At 35.2% G+C, this 19,549-nt stretch overlaps 1 protein-coding gene across 1 annotated transcript in view; it reads left to right on the top strand.

Moving 5' to 3' along the window:
* Positions 1–19,549, top strand: part of Sulf1 (Extracellular sulfatase Sulf1) — a 76,617-nt gene that overhangs the window by 41,818 nt on the left and 15,250 nt on the right. The window contains exons 5-10 of the mRNA XM_085951612.1: positions 8,755–8,893; positions 11,788–11,975; positions 12,716–12,874; positions 13,954–14,263; positions 18,358–18,496; positions 19,261–19,433. Of these exons, the coding sequence (XP_085807738.1) occupies positions 8,755–8,893; positions 11,788–11,975; positions 12,716–12,874; positions 13,954–14,263; positions 18,358–18,496; positions 19,261–19,433 (1,108 nt within the window). The remainder of the gene's footprint in view (positions 1–8,754; positions 8,894–11,787; positions 11,976–12,715; positions 12,875–13,953; positions 14,264–18,357; positions 18,497–19,260; positions 19,434–19,549) is intronic.

The raw sequence follows: 19,549 nt of genomic DNA, 5'->3' as shown, positions 1-19,549 counted from the left end.
TGTTTCATAAATAACAGTTAATCGTAGTGGCTTTTGAAAGAGGCGATAAAATTTTCATGTAGAGATTTTAATAACAAATCCAACGATAGGTATAATATATCTTAATTATTTCAAAAAAGTGTTATAGTGGATTTTGAAACTCAGCGACACAAATGTTAGATCCAGTTCTCACATCGAGATGTGATTTTTTTATCAGAGCAGCACGAAAATTAATGCTGATGACGCTGAATGCTTTTTGTTGTGTTCCTAGTATTGCTTTTAACTTCATGAACTCCATTTGTCATATTTTTAGAGTAACGTGTTTTATTTTAGACACACGCCAAATGTATAGGTACGATTGGAATCAAGCAAGACCATTCCAATTTTATACACTGGTTCCAATTGGATACAATTTGCGTGCGTCGAGGCAGGTCTTACTTAAGGCCATACCTTAGTTGTGGCACGGTCTAAAAAGATCGTGGCCAGGCGATGCGCGGATTGCGGGTCGCGGGTGCAAATGACGCATGTCAAACCAAATATAATTTGTCTTATAAATCCAACATGTGTCCATTTAATGTTCTGTTTATTGTTTTATCAGTAACAATAATGATATATTCATTGACATGTTTTCTTTTTAAAGTAAATGGGTAACGTTTTTCACGAAGCAAAATTACGTGTTTCCAGCTCCACGTTCTCTCTCCGAATGGGAGCGAGTGCAAAATTTCCTCGCGCCTGTAGTTGAAAATTATTTGCCGTTTCACTGATGTATCACCTTAATATTCCAAATGCGATTCTAATCGGATGCACTTGGAATATAGTAAAACAGTATTTGAAGGCTTACTACCAGTATAAAAAAATACTTAGTATATAAACTTTATTCCAAAATATTTACTAGTATTTGGAATACTATATAGATCGTTTGGCGTGCGTATGTGACAAAAGTTTCATACTCAACTGAAACTAAAACCAACTCCATATTATTAGTATTTTAAAATACGTATCGGCTCAGGGAACCCAGACTGTGTATCGGCTTCAATATTATCGCTGACAATACGCTGCGCTCCGCTTGTCGACAAGTCCCATTTATTATAAAATTTTTAATTTATGAGTTGTTTTTCTGTTAGGTTACAATATTATTGGTAACAAAAATGAATAACAGTGATTTTTTTTAAAATTTTAAACATGTTTTGAGCGGTATATAACAAGCCTAAGCCTATGCGTCATCTCACCACTGTGCTGCGACACAAAATTTATGACTTATTATTATCAATGATATTATCACAAGTTATTTGGAATAAGTTTATTGGGCCACAAATATTTAGTATGGGTAGTTTCATCTGAAACTTGAGTACACAAACTGGTGACAGTATTTCCAACTCACCTCTAGTCTATATGCAAAAACAAAATTGTTCAGGAGTGGAAAAAAACGTTTTATTCGATCATGCGTACTTTTTGAGTATATCTGTGATAATGATTATGTTCATGAAAGCACTCTTTATCATTGACAATTTTTTAAATTGTATTTTGGATAATAAAATAAATCATATAGACCCCTCTTCTACGGTAAGCATTTTAGTATTGCGAATATCTCAAAAACTGTGGCAGATAAAATAATAAAACTTTCCAAAAACGTGAGTAATGCTATCTATATAGATTCGTTTTAGTCAATAGAATCACTTTTTGACATGATATATTATATAGTCCCCTTTTCGGGGGACGCCTTCATTTTGTTTTTTTGGACTACCAATTGAAGAAGAAAATATTGTATTTGTTACCAATACGACCGCACGTAAACTAATTTGATTTGAAAACCGAACTGCCTTCGAAATTCCTAATACAGAATGCGTGGAAGACTCCTTCTATCTATTTATTTTAATTGAGTTCATGAAATATTATTATTATTTATTATTGTGTCGCATCTTTCGCGTAGTGCTGTAGATAAACAGAGCACAGAGGTGGCGCCATGCGGGGCGGGCATTCCGCCAAACGAAATATCTAAAGAACTGAAGTAAAGAAAAGAAGAAAAAACGTTCCCAAATAAAAGCAAGAACACGAGCGGAAACAAAAAAAAATCCAAAGATATACGTACGTCAGTGACTCGGTTGCTAGGGAGAGTAAAAACCATACTGCTAAACACGACACGACTTCTGGCCTTATATTTAATTTATGTAGGATCTTTCATCTGTATCTATTTGAATGATGCTTATTGGGGTTTGGATATTTTAAATACAACAAGCATAATTTCAATGAAACAACTTAGTTTTGAAAAACCTCAGAAACATGTTATGCGTGTCCGGAAAATTGTATGTATGCAGTTCTCCGTATCACAATTTACCGTGAGATGTTGTATCGAAAACCGTTCTAATCAAATAATGTCTAAATAAAACACTTAAAATACTCATTAAAAATGGGTCTAGGACGATTCGGCGCCGGTACAACTGAGCGCCACGCAATCAAATGAAATTCGAAAATAAATAGAGGAACAATGATTTAATTGTGCATTATGTTTAAATTCCAACGAGAAAGAGCTCCTTTATTTTTATATAAAGCCTCAGGCGTCATAATTCTCAATCCGCAATAAATATAAAAATAAGTTACGGGCAAAATTAATTAAAACTACTTAGTAGTAGATAGAAATTTATTAAAATTTCTCGTCTATAAATCGTAACTAGTCTGTTTATTTCATTCGACAGTGCGGCGACTAATAAAATTGTCCTGGCGCTCAGTTGTCCCATTCCCATAAAAAATCACCAGGATACAAGGGAAAGACATAAGAAAATAGGTAGGTAAGTAAATTAGAAATACTTACAATCATATCGTATAAGTATATTATAATTATATTATATATATATATATAGACGAATATATTCCATAGACGGAAGCATGCACGATGAAATTGCTCGAAGAACAAAGCTGGGATGGAGTGCTTTCGGACGTCTGAATATTATCTTCAAGAGTGACCTACCATTATGTCTTAAGCGTAGGGTGTTCAACCAATGTGTGCTACCCGTGCTCACGTATGGCTGCGAGACGTGGACCCTCAACACGAGAGATGTCCAAAGGCTAAGAGTCACACAGCGAGGCATGGAAAGGTGCATGTTGGGCATCACGCGAAAGGACCGTAAGAGGAACGAATGGGTTAGGAAGCAGACAAGAGTACGCGATGTAATAGACGTTGCCAAACAGCTGAAATGGAGATGGGCGGGGCACATTTCTCGCCGAAAGGACGGCCGCTGGACAAATGCTGTCATCCAGTGGTACCCAAGGGGTCGCCCTAAAAGCCGCTGGATTGACGAACTGGTAAAGTTCGGTGGTAATACGTGGCAGCGAACGACACAGGACCGAGAGAGTTGGAGAAAGCTTGGGGAGGCCTTCATCCAGCAGTGGATTGACCCCGGCTGATGATGATATACAATTCTGAATGATCCAAATGTAGGTTAGCATTTAGAATTCGGTGCTCGTAAGTATCAATAATTATTCATACATATCGTTATAAAATTAATGTTCTAATTGAATCTAATAAAATTGGAACATTACTGTATTCAATGCTATATTTACGGCCATCTCTTTCCCGTAGGACAGCTATTCACGGTAAACTATGATACGGTGAAATGTAATACGTACAGTTTACACGTATCTAATGATAAATCTGACGACGTCAGGCTCATCGCAGAGCTTGTGGGTACTGAAATCCTTCGTAACGTTCTACACTCAAATAAATGTAATTTCTGAAATATAAGCCAGTCCTGATATTTCACACCTTCTTCACTGTGGGTCGTAGGTCATTCTCACCTATATGCTCCATCTGTAGCGTAAATACATAACGAATACATATTGTAGCATGTCTGGAGTATACGCCACGCAGATAAGAAGTAGGTAAATAATAATATTCAGTTCCTAGAGTGGAGATATTTACAACTGTTAGGCTTTATAAATTGAAAACCATTTTCATCCCTTCTATAAGATATATCTCTCTTAGTTATTCACATTTACAGTGAAAGGAACTTTTTTCATTAACTCGCATGCTTATAAACAATGCGTATGTTTTATTATTATCCCATTATTAATTACAAATATAATGTAGGTACCTAATATTATGTAAAGCACTTTATTTGCATGGTTACTAGGTAGTTAGTTACGTCTTATTTGGGTAAGGCACAGGTGGTTGAATTTATAAATTACATTGTTGGAATTCGATTGATACAGGTACAAGCCCTGTCTGGCATCAGAAGATTTTTTTCTAATATGTATATTTCTGAGGTGTTTCGAAATTATTTATGTTCAATAAAGAATGTTACATTCTCAATTCTTGTGAATTATTCGTTGAATAAAAAAATAGTTTATTTATGTAATAATAAATTATTGATTTCGACAAAGATGTCCAAGATAGCCTTCTGTAAGATGAATAAAACCTAAATTCATATATGAAAGGGAAGCTGAAAAAACCGCCTCCAAGAAACCTTTCCACCCCCGTCTGTCGCAAACTCCCTCAGGGGTGCTGTGTCTCTTTCTATACAGTCTATGTCTCCTGACCCCCTCGCTCCTCGGCCGACCCTTTTACATCTCGCATGTTAAAGAAGAGCTTCTTTGGTGGTTGGGTGTCTACCATCCTTGAGACTTGCCTGACCAACGGAGTCGCCCCACCTTAAAGGTGTTGTATACATTTGTAGCGACCGCGTGAAAAAATGCCTTTTCTCGAGCTTTCGCATCACGTAGGCCGTTTTTAATTTCGTCACTGCTTCCACGCTATCATGCCACGGATAGATTTACCTATCCTCTCCTTGACCTAGCTAATGTAGAGTATGTATAATGTAGAGGTTTTGCCCGCTGCCCGTTTTCGCGCTGGACGTTATTAAGTCAAAGGCGTCGAAATCAGGGAACACAAAATTAATGGGAAATGGCTTACCCTACCTACTGGGTGTGGTATAACAGGCTAAATATCTCGGGTGTGAAAAAATATGGGATAAACTTAAACACATATTGAAGAATATACTATTTTCAATCGTTATCTAATAATATGCATGGTCTGGTTAAAGTAACGGTTTTATGGCGATCAGGTCATAAACTACACTGCTTCAGAACTTTGGTCCATGGCGATGGCTTTTACATTTCTATTTATTAATCTTTTCTGTGGTCGAAACGTTATGTGCCGTGCGTTTAGCATCACTGAAGCCATCCTAACTGCATTACCGGATTAAAAGTGAGCGAATAATATATTATTCAAAAACATAATTTATCGCGGGATGTAGTCATTTTTTTTTCGCCTACCGCGTTTTAGGCAAATTGACTGAAAAACTTGGCTAACATTACGCATTATTTATTCACACCCCTACAGATGATGATCATTTTAACAGAGAAAGGGTAGTTTTTTTAGATGCATATAATTAACGTGAGGTCAGTGTCGGTATAGGTACATAATATTATTCTAAAGTCTTTTCGTTACACTTATTGTCGTATTTTGAAAGCGTGTCCGGTAATTTGTATAACAACTATTGTACAAAGGAAAAATGACCGAAACCATTACGTCGAATTTAAAATGGAAGACAACATTCGAAACGAATCGATTTTTACCGATCAGCACTTTTTCGGAGTGATAATTTGTACGAATGTAAAAATAATTACATGATAAAAAGAACTTTTTATATAAGTACTTACAAAGTTTTTAATTTTTCTGTTGAATTATTATGCTCAATATGCTCAAACTTGTACTTGATATGAAGTAAATAAAAAACAAACAAACAGACAAACATATAATACTGAAATGTCATTTTGATTTCCATAGTAACGCACATGTATATTAATAATTTAGTTGCTAGGACCACCCACTTAGCAACCAATAATAGTGGATTGGATGACGGATTTCTTCCGAAATAACTTTTCATACAAAACAGAATTAACTGAAAATGAATTCAATTCTACTTAAAGATGGCTAAAAGTATTAAAATAAGGCATCGTGTTCTGATATACCTATTCTAAAAGTTTCAAATGTCTAGCTAGTCGGGAAGTTAGTTAAAATCGATTGCAAGATTTGTACTAGATAAACAACCACCGGACAAATAAGAATACGACCTAATAAAAACCTTGTAAAATAAAGTGTCATTTTTTTAAAATGCGTTATCTATTATTTGACATCCGACATTTATATTTTGATAATAATTAAGTTGGATAATTTTCTAATTTAATATAGCGAAACAAAATTGTTTTTAATTATTAAAAAAGCTAATCAATGAAAAACCCATTCATCTTGCATGCTTATCTGCCATTTGTCAACCGGGCGATCGATTCGGTCAATTTTCGTTCGTACAAATAATTATGTAGGAACTGTAACTCATTGAAAGATTAATAACTCTGCACGGAGAACGTACGACAATGAGGTGAAGGAAATCTCAGAAAAATCTCAAGTATTTACATCAAGGGCAGTCCTGAAAAAGACAGTGAAGAAAAGAATGTCAGCCAACATTGTGGCATAACGGTATCACGAACGAGAAATTAATATCAGCAAACCTAGGAGAACCCACAATGTAGAGAAATCCAACAGCTACATGGCAATGGCATGAAAAGGTGCATGTTTGACATAACGAAGAAAGACCACAAAATAAACGAAAGAGTACTTGATGTGATAAAGGTAACCTAACTGATGAAATTGTAATGGGCCGGACATGTTATGCAGTCATATAGTGGTATCCAAGGGGCACTAAATGACCACAGTAACGCCCTAAAACTCGCTAGTCGATGATCTCAACAAGTTCGGCAGAAGATTTTGGTAGCAAAGAGCTAAGGACCTGTAAGAATGGTAGGAGATATGGGAGGCCTTCATTCAGCAGTGACAGCAGACTGTAATAAGATCCTGGTAGCGAATCGCGTGTGCAAGAAAGCTCTCACTGTATGACAACAAAAACCTTTTATATAATATATCCATTCATTTTATAAGGTGGCAGGTTTTATTTCTTGGGAGGCCCCCTTTTAAATTTCCTCACGAATCTGTTGCGTTAGTCGGATTTCACATCTAAACTCGCCCCGTGTGATAGATATTTGAATGCGGCGATCGGCGAGCCGGTATAGGAATGACCAATTCGTACGTGTGAGTAGCATGCAGCTTGTCGATTGCAACAGCAGATGTTTTTTTTCAAACGAAACAGTCACATTCGACCAATCTGCGGAGCTCCATTTGGCGACGTGTGTTTTGTGAATAACGATGACGTCACACCGACGTATTCGACACGTTGTAGGCGGACGAGTTTTGATATGAGAGCCGGCTTATTGAAACGCGCCTCTGACTAGGCCAACACGACAAAGTTTTCCGGTGCAACGCCTGTGGCCGGTTAATAACCGGGAAGTCAAAATGTCTGGATGTCTCCATGCCCAGGTTATTCCAAGCTAATATTACATTGTATGGTGCTCAAAGTTTAGTTTGAACGTAACAAAACACTAATATCTTTTGAAAGGCGTTTAATCATTCCAAAACATACATAGATAATTTAAAACTTGTCCAATTATTACTAATCAATTTAAATAGAAAAAAAATCGTCTAATTTGAATAAAAAAACACTTGAATATTTATTTTTTAATCATTCAATAAATAATGTTAACGTGTAAACACACCTACGAAAGATTATAATGTTTTTAAAAGAACGCCTTCTTTTATTGGCTCAATTTTAATGTTTTATCCAAAATCTTTAAATAAATATTAATTATTTTTTTATTGACCGCTTATACCTCTTGTTGAGCTCACTGTGTGATGAATTTTTCTCTACAAAAATGATTCCCTCATGTCTCAAAAATCTATGTATACCGTAACGGTATTTTCGCGAGAATCGGTTATCAGCCATTCACTTCTTCGAGATGTTGAATCTTTAATGCCTACAGGGTATCCGGTACATTTGTTTTCGGTATTTTTGACCACTCCCCTCCCCAAACGTTACTCATTGTCACAAATTCTTTTGCCCCCCCCCCTGTTTTTTTGGTTTCGTCACGTCACATTTTCTGCAACATCATAATGTATCCTAATCATTTCATCAAACTTGTCGAAAATTATAATATAAATTGTGCAGATTGTTTAATTAGTCGATAGATATTTTGGTTGTCACACCATTATCAAGACACTCTACAAAGATAAACGATTTGTATCTACTATCACACTCGGGCTTATGGTACTTTACGGTAAATGGCAGAAAACACGACTTGATTTCGATAAGAAGGGTAGGTAATAATTGATAATAGGTACATCAATTATTGTCAAACCCGACAGCCAAAATTATTTCGGCATTAATTTACACATTCGACAGAGTTCATTAAATTTATAATTATACAAGGTTTTGGAATTGATTTTTAATTTACTTATTGGAAGGGGCTCGAGATTACATCATGCTCTCTTACCCTGAAAAAAAAACAAGCCTGGAGAAGTTACATTTTGAATTGGATGCTTGTTCTGTTAACATGGTCAAAGGACAACTGATCCATTCTCAGGTATACGAATTTGAAAGCACACATATTAGTCGCTTAAGAGTTAGTGCGCCTTGCTAAAAAGGCGTGGATTTCAAACAAAAATCAAACCGGCTCTGCTTTTGTCAATCAATCACGATTACAATAATACATTGGTTTATACATATCACATCTTCTTCCCGTATGGCAGCAGGGTATCTAATGCAACCCAGAGAGCTCTGCTGGTCTCTTGGCTAATGATTATGATGACACAGAGATAGACGCAACTCTTTGTACAGACGATAATTTGTGTTAACATTATTATTGAGAGCAGTGATATTTTTTTAATTACAGCACGCCGACGTATGACCACGCTCCGAACCCTGACAAGCAGTGGATTCTTCAGGTTACTAATAAGATGCAGCCTATACACAAGAAGTTCACCGACTTACTCATGACGAAAAGACTTCAGACACTGCAGAGCGTTGATCAGGTATGGGTCTTATTCCTATATTGAGACAGCTTACATCCTTTCTTAAGAGCCCTATGCAGAATCCAAGATTACGATCTTAAGGATAAGTTGCCGAAAAGCATGACTTAACTATAGACTATACCGAGTATAGAGTTAAGAATCCTTAACCATAGACTACTTTTGTTATGAGCACGCCCCCTTCTGTATTACCATTTACCACTGACAGCTGCTGTCAAAATAAATTCGCGTCTCTATAAAACAGTCCATACACTCAAATTCATTTAACAATGTATCTCAATATGGATATTGATAGTGTTAATTCGTTTGGCATGTACTTGCAGAATATTATTTTACTTTTTAACGCCAGCCCGCAGAAATACAAGATGCCAGATGATAGAATGACACTTGACGCTAGTGTTACCATGTTAAAAAAATATCTTGCGGTGCCTGTGGAATCACGTATAATGACTTATAACGGAAACATAAGAGTATTATAATTAAATATTAATATGTATTTATAGTTATTGCATTTATAAAGTGCAGTTGTCATATTTTTGTCATCATTTAACAATTATAAAATAATTTACCTAAACTATAGGAAAGAGAATTTTTAAATATGGTATTATTTTCAATAGAAAAAACGAATGAAGCTTTAAGAGGAGGTGAACCATAGACAACATGATCTTAACTAAGGACAATGTTTCTGCATAGTGTTTTCTGCTAAAGAAATTTTAGTTATGACAAATGTTTCTGCATTCCGCTCTAAGTCTTTTTCAGTTAAAACTGCACCTCAACCAACGAACTTGGACTATACAATATTGTATATAAGTAGTCTTATTTGTACACAAATAATTATTGTATTATGGGATTTGAACTCATTTACTGAACAAATAAAGCAGAGTTAAGTTGATAAACTGCACAGATATCCAGTGCCGCTCTAGTACTTGTCAGATGGTGGGGTCAAATATTACGAACCAGTATTCCATACCACCAACAAAATCCCTTACATAATTATTATAAAGATATACATTTCTGCGTTAAAATAATGCTTTCAAACAAACTGTATTATTGATAAGATAAAATAATATGTAGGTATGCTATACATACATAAATATAATATAGTGCATTTATAAGAAACACAATCCTATAGGACAAGGTGAATCAGCATTGATTCACACCAAGGCTCCAACGGTGATTTCTTCAATAATACCCACCATGGTACGAGTACCAACAAAATGCACACGAAGCTTTCAAGCTGAATATACGTATATCATTGTACACAATACATTCAAACATTTATGCTGCAGATTAGTACCAGAGAGGAATAGCTTGGTAAATCACTGCTGCTGGCTGTTGATTGTATTAGTAGGGCGTAAGTCATGTCCTATCGGTGTCAATAGTGATGGGAAAGCGAAATACTAAAACAGATTATTCAATAATAAAATTATTTTCATTTAATTCTTACCGAGCTCCGCAGGTAGAGCCGGCACTGCCGATATCAATATTGCTATGTTGGCCTTTTCGATTTCCTTACACATTTAATGGCTGCCATTTTTTGATATTAATATTTTTTACGCTACATAATATTTACTTACTAATACTTTTTCAATTAACTAGTTCTATGCCTTCAGCGAGTTTTCTCGCTCTATGAGGCTGTGATTCTCAGGTCGCACATACAAATTTCGCAAGTTATCTCATCCGACTAAGCTCAAATTACTAGCCACTGTCGATTGATTTTCATAATCTAAAAAATTAAACACACAGTGACATCTGTTTGAATAATTATGAAATAATATATACTAAGCCACAAATTATCAGTATTACAGCCATTTTAACAAGAGTTTTGCTCTACGTTCAACGTGTGTCGTTAAAAATCTGCGGCCTGTCAGATACAGAGGTATAGAAAAGGTTAAATAATAATCATGACAGATTGTCATTTCATATAAACTTCAAATTGGTAAATAAATGTCATAGTAGATGCGTGAAGTTCTCTTTAAATAAGCCTGCAAAGCGAAGTCAATTGTAGCTAATCTAATCAATAGACCAAAGGTCTTTTTTGCTTCACTTACAATGTTTAGGCTCCATCTATATGTTATAAAGAAGATTTTATTCAAAATCTTTGACCTCAACCATCTCTATCAATACATGCGAATTTCACCGATTTTACCCGGTATCTCTTCAAGCCACCTGTCCTTTACTCTAGACCAGAGGGGGGCAAACTGCGGCCCGCATGTGGCCCGTCAGGTATTTTTTTGCGGCCCACCATCATTAATTGTACTTCTGATTGCGAATAACTTTTTTATAATTAAAAAAAAAATATCGACGTAGATTGAAAATTTGTTTAGCAATAGTACGCGATCCATTTTCAATAGATATTGATAGTATACCGACAGAGCTACAACTTGAGATTATTGATCTGCAGTGTGACACTGATTTAAGGGAATTTCATCATCGTGAAGAAATCTCCAAATTTTACAATACCCTTAATTCAGACAAATTCGACCAACTTAAAGATTATGCAAGAAAAATGTTCGTTATTTTTGGATCAACCTATATATGTGAACAAACATTTTCGATCATGTACCTCAATAAAAATTCTTTACGATCAAATATCTCCGATGCCCATTTACAAGCAGTTTTGAAAATATCAACTACAAAATTAACACCTGAATTTAAAAAAATGTTAAAAAATGTACTTACAAAGAAATTAATGAGAAGAATGAAACTGTTGTTCTTAATGTTTATTTTTCGTGATAATAGAGTATATCTAAAAATGGTATTTTACTTGCGGCCCGCCGCTCATTTCGAGTTCTTGAATTTGGCCCTCCATCCAAAAAGTTTGCCCCCCCCTACTCTAGACATACCTGGCAAAGACTTGGTGCCATAATATTATTATATTGTCTTCAATTTTCCAGGCTGTGGAGCGTGTATACCAGGAGTTGAAACAGCTGGGCGAGCTGGACAATACATTCATAGTGTACACGTCGGACCACGGCTACCACCTCGGACAATTTGGCCTCATCAAGGGGAAAAGTTTTCCATTCGAGTTTGACGTGAGAGTTCCATTCTTGGTGAGAGGTCCGGGCGTTGAACCGGGAACAGTGTGAGTATAGCAAAGTTATTTTTTCAGGGGTTACTAATAATAACTAATAATCACTGGGAGTAGCTTTAATTTAGTAATAATAATACTAAGTTTTATTATGTGTAGCTTCAAGAATTGTAAAGAATAGACGGATTAAGCTGGTTAAATTCCTAGAAGGCAGGCTGCTGGTATGAAGCCGTGCTATCATACGAGTAATTTTCCTGACTGGGAAAAAATCATGACTTCAATTACATATCTAATCGTCAAATTTTTATTCCATATTATAAGTATCCCTTGACATCGAGAACATGACTTAAACAACTGAAACTTGAAACATTAACTAGGCTTCTCAAAACCACAGACATGTTGTCCTAATGGCCAATAAAATATTGGTTCTTTCACAATCATAATAATATAAAACTTAAATCAATCCATAGATGTCTCTGTATCCTATTCTATGGATATGTTAGTGAACAGTATCTCTTAAGCGTCAATTACATTGAGCTTCTTTACGAGCTGTTTGTTGGCGAATTTATAATCTGCCTGTAAAGTCGCATAGTGTAATCATCGAACAAGCTAACATGTTCGATGATTACACTGGGCGACTTTACAGGCAGATTATAAATTCGCCAACAAACAGCTTGTAAAGAAGCTCAATGTAATTGAAGCTTTAGATCAAACTTGGGTGACTGGATTAAAAGTTGTGTGATTTTGTGGTAATATTTTTACTTCAAAATATAGGTATTATCTTCTGATTTCAGTGTGGATGATATTGTCCTCAATATTGACATGGCGCCAACGTTCCTCCACATGGCAGGAGTCCCGCAGCCGACTCACATGGACGGAAGGTCTTTTCTACCGCTTCTCTCTCCACCGAGGACCCGTGCCCGTCCCAGGCCGCATACTTTCCTCATTGAAAGGTTCGTATTGCATCGTCTGATAACTGTTATTATCATCAAAAGTGCGAAATCTATGTTGGGTCCTGGTGATACGATGGGTTGGATTTTGAGACCCATGTCTGCCACATACATTGATATACCAGGTTATAATCTCATTATCATCAGATGAAAATCCCCCTTAAGGTAATGTAGGTAGAGATTGTTTGTGATAGTAAATATCATTTTACAATAAGAATTTGGCGAGACAACTGTAAGGCCTTTCGTTCATGGAGAAACTAAAATCCGACAAACTGATTGCTGATGGAACTCATAAACTGGCCAATGACTTGAAACCCACTTGCAATAATAATCTCATATCCTCAAACAAACCCATTGTCTTTCCTAATTATTCATTCTAAGCTTTTTCCGTAATATCTTTACGGGAATATTCTGGCAGCCTATAATTACAGGCAGGAGTATTTCTCAACTTCTGCCACAAATTTTAAATTAAATATCAGTTCGCCCATCTTTAATTTTTGACGTCTTGACTTGTTATTGCTTGTTCAGTTCCGTTCAGTGCTAACAATTTTGGTAAGAAAATATGATTTTTCATTGAATCTACTGATATTGGCATCACTGTTTTATGAGAGACTGGGCAGACTAGCATGTCGTGTCTCTTCAGTTTAGTAGCAAATGCTTTGAAACTGAAAGATTTCAGTCTTGCTGTGGGCGAGCCGCCATTGAAATACATTAGCTAGATACTGGCTGGAATTTTAGTTTCAGTCTAGTCTTTTTGAGTATTCTCGTGAGCGGAAGGCTTCAACCAACAATATTTTTCAACTTACATACAAATATATTTTATGTGTATGTGATGTGGTAATATAGCGGACACTTACAGCCATATTAGCAGAATAAGACAACAACGTGAATATATTAGCCACGGCTTCACATGGCTTTCAAGCTATGATGTGAGTAGTCAATGATTGATTTTTTTTTCCACACACTGCCTCCACATAATGCGTCGATGGACACAGATTATCACAATGCAACAAAGGCATATTATTTGTGGTTGTATTCTATATGAAATAGTAATTTAACTTTTTTTTAAATATTATTTTTAGTTCCGGCCGGCGCGAGACCCCCGAGCAAATGGCGGAAGCCAAAGCACGATCAGCGGCCAACAAATACTCGCAGCAAGCCAACAGACCGACAACCCAAAACCCATTCGCCCACAGCTCAACCAATAGAATCTCCTCATCTGGAACGAACTTCACAGTAACGAGTGTGAATCAGCAAAATGGCGGCCAAAGAGGCCATTTCGGAGTGAATGGAACCAACAGCATGGCGGAGATAGACGCAATTATTGCGAACCAGGATTCATCTGAGGATGATGACGATCTGTATATCGAAGGGGACGACGGTGAAATTGAGGTTAGCTTTTCAAAATACGTTTCATTTCTTATATTTTAAACATATGTAATCATGAATGATATACTAAATATGGCTTTATATCTCAGAGCAATAATAGAAAAGAGATAGGGTATTTATTATCCTGCTATATAAAGCTTTTTTCTTTTCATTATTATATCATGCAATAGAACCTCAATTTTATTATTATTAACTCACCTATGAAACGTTATACCTTATATAATACCTCTATGGTTATCAGTGACGTCCCTAGACAAAATGCCGCCCCTAGGCAGCGTCAAAATGCCGCCCCATTTTTTTATCATCCTTTCATTACTCCAATATCTAAGAAATGTGTTGTATGAAGCATGGCCCCCTCATCCTGAAGCGGGCCCCATTTTAGGATCTTTGGCGCCCCCCCTACCTATCGCTAAAGATAAAAGCAATATGACGCTCTACAGTAATGTTTTCCAAATGGTGTACACTTACCCAAATCACTAGAGTCTGAGATGCCATTTGGTTGATATGTCTGACACATTTGGTTTGTATCATTTCGTCGCTATAGGATTTGTTTCCCGAATAGACCAAATGTCAATTTTACAGGAGACGAAAAACAAATTTCATTGTCGTATATTTTAATATCAGTAGATGTATCAATCATTCTTTCTATACTGTATGATTGCAACATTATCTAAGAATAGATTCCAAGAATAATATACTGGTATAAATCATTAAATGCACAGAAAATACATTTTATTTACAAGTACTCACTGTGGATATTCGGGAATTTTTTAGCGCTCTCTCAGAATAATGGATATTCGGGACAAAACATGGACGTTCGGGATTTAAGACCGTAGCGTATTGCTGCACGGCCAACAGATTACTGAGTGGTCAAAAAGTACGCGCCTCAAATGTTATATTTATTTACACGATAATTGTTAATAATTACCTATAATATTTAAATACTTAATGATCGTAATTACCCAAGTTCGTATGTAATAATAACATGCGGCAATCGCTTTTTCGATTTTTTTCGGATTAAGTAATGAAATAGTTGTTAAGTAATTAACTATTTTTTTATTGAACGAATAATTCACAAGATTTAAGAATGTACCATTCTAATAATTGAACATACTTACATAATTTTTTAAAATCACTTCTGAGAAAATATATTATAAGGTATCTACTACTTTAATTACTAACCGACGTCACCGTCATTTCTCCAATATTTTATGATGGTACTTACTCGTACTTGCTAACAATTTTATATTAATACTTTTTCCAAAAAAAAAAAAAAATCTATTTATATATCTGTATATTATTATATCTATATATTTATACAATTGACAATTAAACTTATTACAAACCACCAAATAAATATTATATATTATTTACTATTGTAAGGAATAACAACAAAATAATACCATGTATAAATTAATTACCATTGGCTGCTAATATTAGGTAGGTACCAATATCCTAAGTATATGATATCCACCAAATAAATAGTTACTAACATACATATTAAATTAAATTAACTATCAGCGCATTCAAAAATAAATAATAGCATCGCCTTTATTTTCATAGAAATACCTAGATTAAAAGTAAAATAAAGGCAATGTTTGATTAATAATAATTTGAAATAATAATTATTTTTTACGTCATAGTAGTTGCCGGGTCATACTGTAGAATTCATATAACCGTTGGGAGTTTGTGTCATTTATCAAAACAAAATGCAGTTATTTAGGTTAAAATACTCACTTCCACAACTCTACTGTAAGTTCAGGGCGAACTGGTGATGTATCAGCTATGAATGATCTCTTCAAATTTGATGAATTCACTATTAAAACAATAGTAACGTTAAAAACAATATCAATAAGACGAAATTTGAAAGAAGTCTCCGGACGGCCGAAAAATATGAAAGTGGGCGTGATTGTTTTAGAGCTAGACAGCGTGAATGTGGGAGCGAGATGCACGGCGTGAGCGCGGTTTGATTGGCTAAAGTCATATTCGGGAAATAAACACTCAGCCAGAGATTTATTTCGACCGAAATTAACTTGGATATTCAGGTACGAATAGTTGGACATTCGGGAGAACACCACGGAGTAATTGTAACTTAACATGGCGTATTCGGGTTTTTTAAAAAAATATCTCTGTTCCTAGATAAAAATATATTGATTTTATAAATGATTTCGGTAGAGCTCGATAAAAGAAATTGAACTGCATTAAAATGTCGATTTCGACAAAAATGGATATTCGGGAAACAAATCCTACAGTGACGATTTAGTAATACCTACGCAGATGTATTATTTTCACACCATTTTTTCTATGATATTATTGTACCCTACAACATGTAAACAAAATAATTTGCCTCATTATTTTTTTAATATAAACCTAAATTTAATCATAAACACACTATTAATTAATAGTCTCAACATTCAACCATTGATGATTGAAATAAACTACAAATCCACGCTATTATCAGCAAAAAATATGTTTACAAAAAAAACGACTTAAAAGAAGGTATTGCACAGTAAGTATTGTATTCACAGCATGATAAATATGATATAATCTAGGTAGATACCTACTAGTGTACATTTTTATTACAATTAGCTGGTACTTAAAGTAAATACCTATTATATGTACGAATACTAATTGATTATGTCAAATGTCAATAAGGATTAATAATCATTATGAATAGGTATCTATTTGCAATAGGTACATCCGGCAACTTTTAAATCTCGCGAGTGACTGGCAAAAATATTTGGATAAATTAAAAAATACGGTATGTACCCACCTATAAATCTCTACCATAAATTCTCCTTGTTTCGTTACCAACGTTGATAAAATATATAATATTATTTTCTTTTAATAACCATGGCGCCACATAATTATTGGCTTTTGCGCAGTATACCTACCACTGTTAATAAAGGAACTTTTTAATCTGAGTAAATGACATTATATTATTATGACTGATTTATTATTCGTTTGTGGTGTTTTACATTTATAAAAATATTCATAATGTGTCTAGGCGCCAAGTTTATTAGCATTTGTATACGAAACCGAGCAGTCAAAAATAAAATAAAAAAATCACTAGCGGAGCGTGGTGACATCATACTAAAATCGCTGCGAGTACCTACTGGGTAATAATAAAAAAAAAGCATCCGGAACAAAACATCCCAACGCTCTGATTATAATTTAACTAAGTTTAGGTAGCTATTTCTATATAATACCAAATGGTTCTCCTCGATTTGCCGCCCTTCGAGTATCTGCCGCCCCCAAGCGACGCTCAATCTGCCTACCCCCACGGGACGTCACTGATGGTTATACCATTATCTTGTTTCTCAGTACGGCTATCACATTTAAAAACAGTTAACCGTCTTTTCTACTAAATTAACAAAAAATATTTACCACTAACTTTATATTTCGCAAAAGCTCATCTGTCAAACTAATATTTACCGGCTTCACATTAACTGCTCTATTCATATGTCTTCTATCTTACTTTAACGCATGTTGCGGAGCCGGTGCAGTACCGAATGCTTTCTCACTCGCATTTATCGTTAGTTTTTGTTTAGGGCTTGCTCTATTCTTAATTTAAAAAAGTTGTCTTATATGGTAGGTATTAATATATTTCATGTAATAATGAAACGTTGATTTATATCATGAGAAAAGAAAGTGTATTATACTGAGATTTGTACTACATCTTTTCTACAAAGTCTACAGATTATTCAGGCTTAGATCATTCCAAAATTTTTATTTTCCACCTTGTTGGATAGGAAGAAATTTTCTGGGTAAACTGAATAATTTGTTCAGGAAGTGGAGTGCTTGTTATTTTCATACAAATATTAGTTACGATTACGGACCAATAATTCTATATTATTTAAAGGTCACACTATTTCTCAAGTTGTAATGTCATTACTTATGAAATAATAAATCAATTTGCTTTCTTTGTGGCAATTCAATGGAAATGTTAAGTAATCGTTTAGTATTGAGTCTCCACTGATACCCATTTCGCTTATTACCATCGTTTTACAGTACACACAGTTCTCTGACATGTCATCCAGAATTTGGAAGTCTCAACGTATGTGCTTCATATTTACTGTTTTGTCTGTTTTCGGTAGATTGACGATGAACAACTGGATGCTTTTAATGATGACCTAGACGATGACGACACCCTAGAACATGAAGATTCTACTTCCATCAATGGAATGCCTGATGTAGACTTTGTCAACGGTGTCAGGCCTCCTGGAATGCCAATTGGTAAGTTATTATTTGAATTTTTACTGAATTATACAGCGAACATGTCTTGGCTGTGATTGCGTAGTGTTTTATGTAGTGTATAGGATAGAAACGGGGGTTTTGTAGCTCCACCGCTAAGATGTCCATTGGCACGAAATAATGGTATGTCCACATAATATGAGAATTCTGCTATTGTAGTATTGACTTGTGGTGTCTCTGATAACTAATAAATCGTTAGCATCAGTAATTATTGTTTGTTCTCCCAAGCTGCAGAACTAAGCTACCATTGGTAATGCCAATTGGGAGGGCAGTAAATTGTGTTCAACGTAATCGGTTCGGATACTGATATATTTCACTTCTGTGAGAATGAGTTGTTTTATAAATTCTTAAAGTAGTGTCTGCCTATCTCATTCAGTGTACTTCAATATAGGCTACTTTATTATGATGTTGCTGTCTCCACTATTTTCTGCTGAAATATTGTTTATACTGTTACATATTTCTTAGTTTTTTCCCATGTTATTGTCGTAAACGTCTTGAATTTGTAATTTGTTAAGTTCACTATATAAATAAACTTTAATTTGAATTGCACTTTTGCCGGAATCCGATGGATTTTTTCTAAAACGAGTGTTTCTGAAGTGTTTACGAATTATGTATTGTATAAATTCATCAAAAAATTACGTGTTGTCCATTTTTATATTATTATCAGCAAACTATTTTAAATGCATGTCAAACTGTCTCAAAATGTCAGGAAAAAACCTATTTTTGAAATTGTGGTGTCATTTCAGGCACCGGAGAGCAACTGGACAATACCCTGCCTCGTGTGGTTGGCGGGGCACGTGCGGCTCGTCTGGCACAGGCTTGTGCGTCACCAGCACTGCGGAAACCATGTGCGAAGACTCAGAGATGGCGCTGCGTTCTCGTTGGTGGACGGTGGAGGCGACACAAATGCAAATACGAGGTTAATATCGTGATGATTCTCTCTTAAGCGTTCGAGGACACTTGTACAAACCACATTTAATTTTTTTCTGAAATGGGTGGATTTATTCGTCTCCGATAAAACAAAATTGTATCTAG

The sequence above is a fragment of the Rhyacophila brunnea genome, unplaced genomic scaffold (assembly GCF_057557595.1).
Source record: "Rhyacophila brunnea isolate RB1 unplaced genomic scaffold, BYU_Rbru_1.0 scaffold_24, whole genome shotgun sequence".
NCBI classification, from domain to species: domain Eukaryota; kingdom Metazoa; phylum Arthropoda; class Insecta; order Trichoptera; family Rhyacophilidae; genus Rhyacophila; species Rhyacophila brunnea.
Note: the sequence above shows the minus strand (reverse complement) of the source record. Positions and strands in the feature narration are given on the sequence as shown.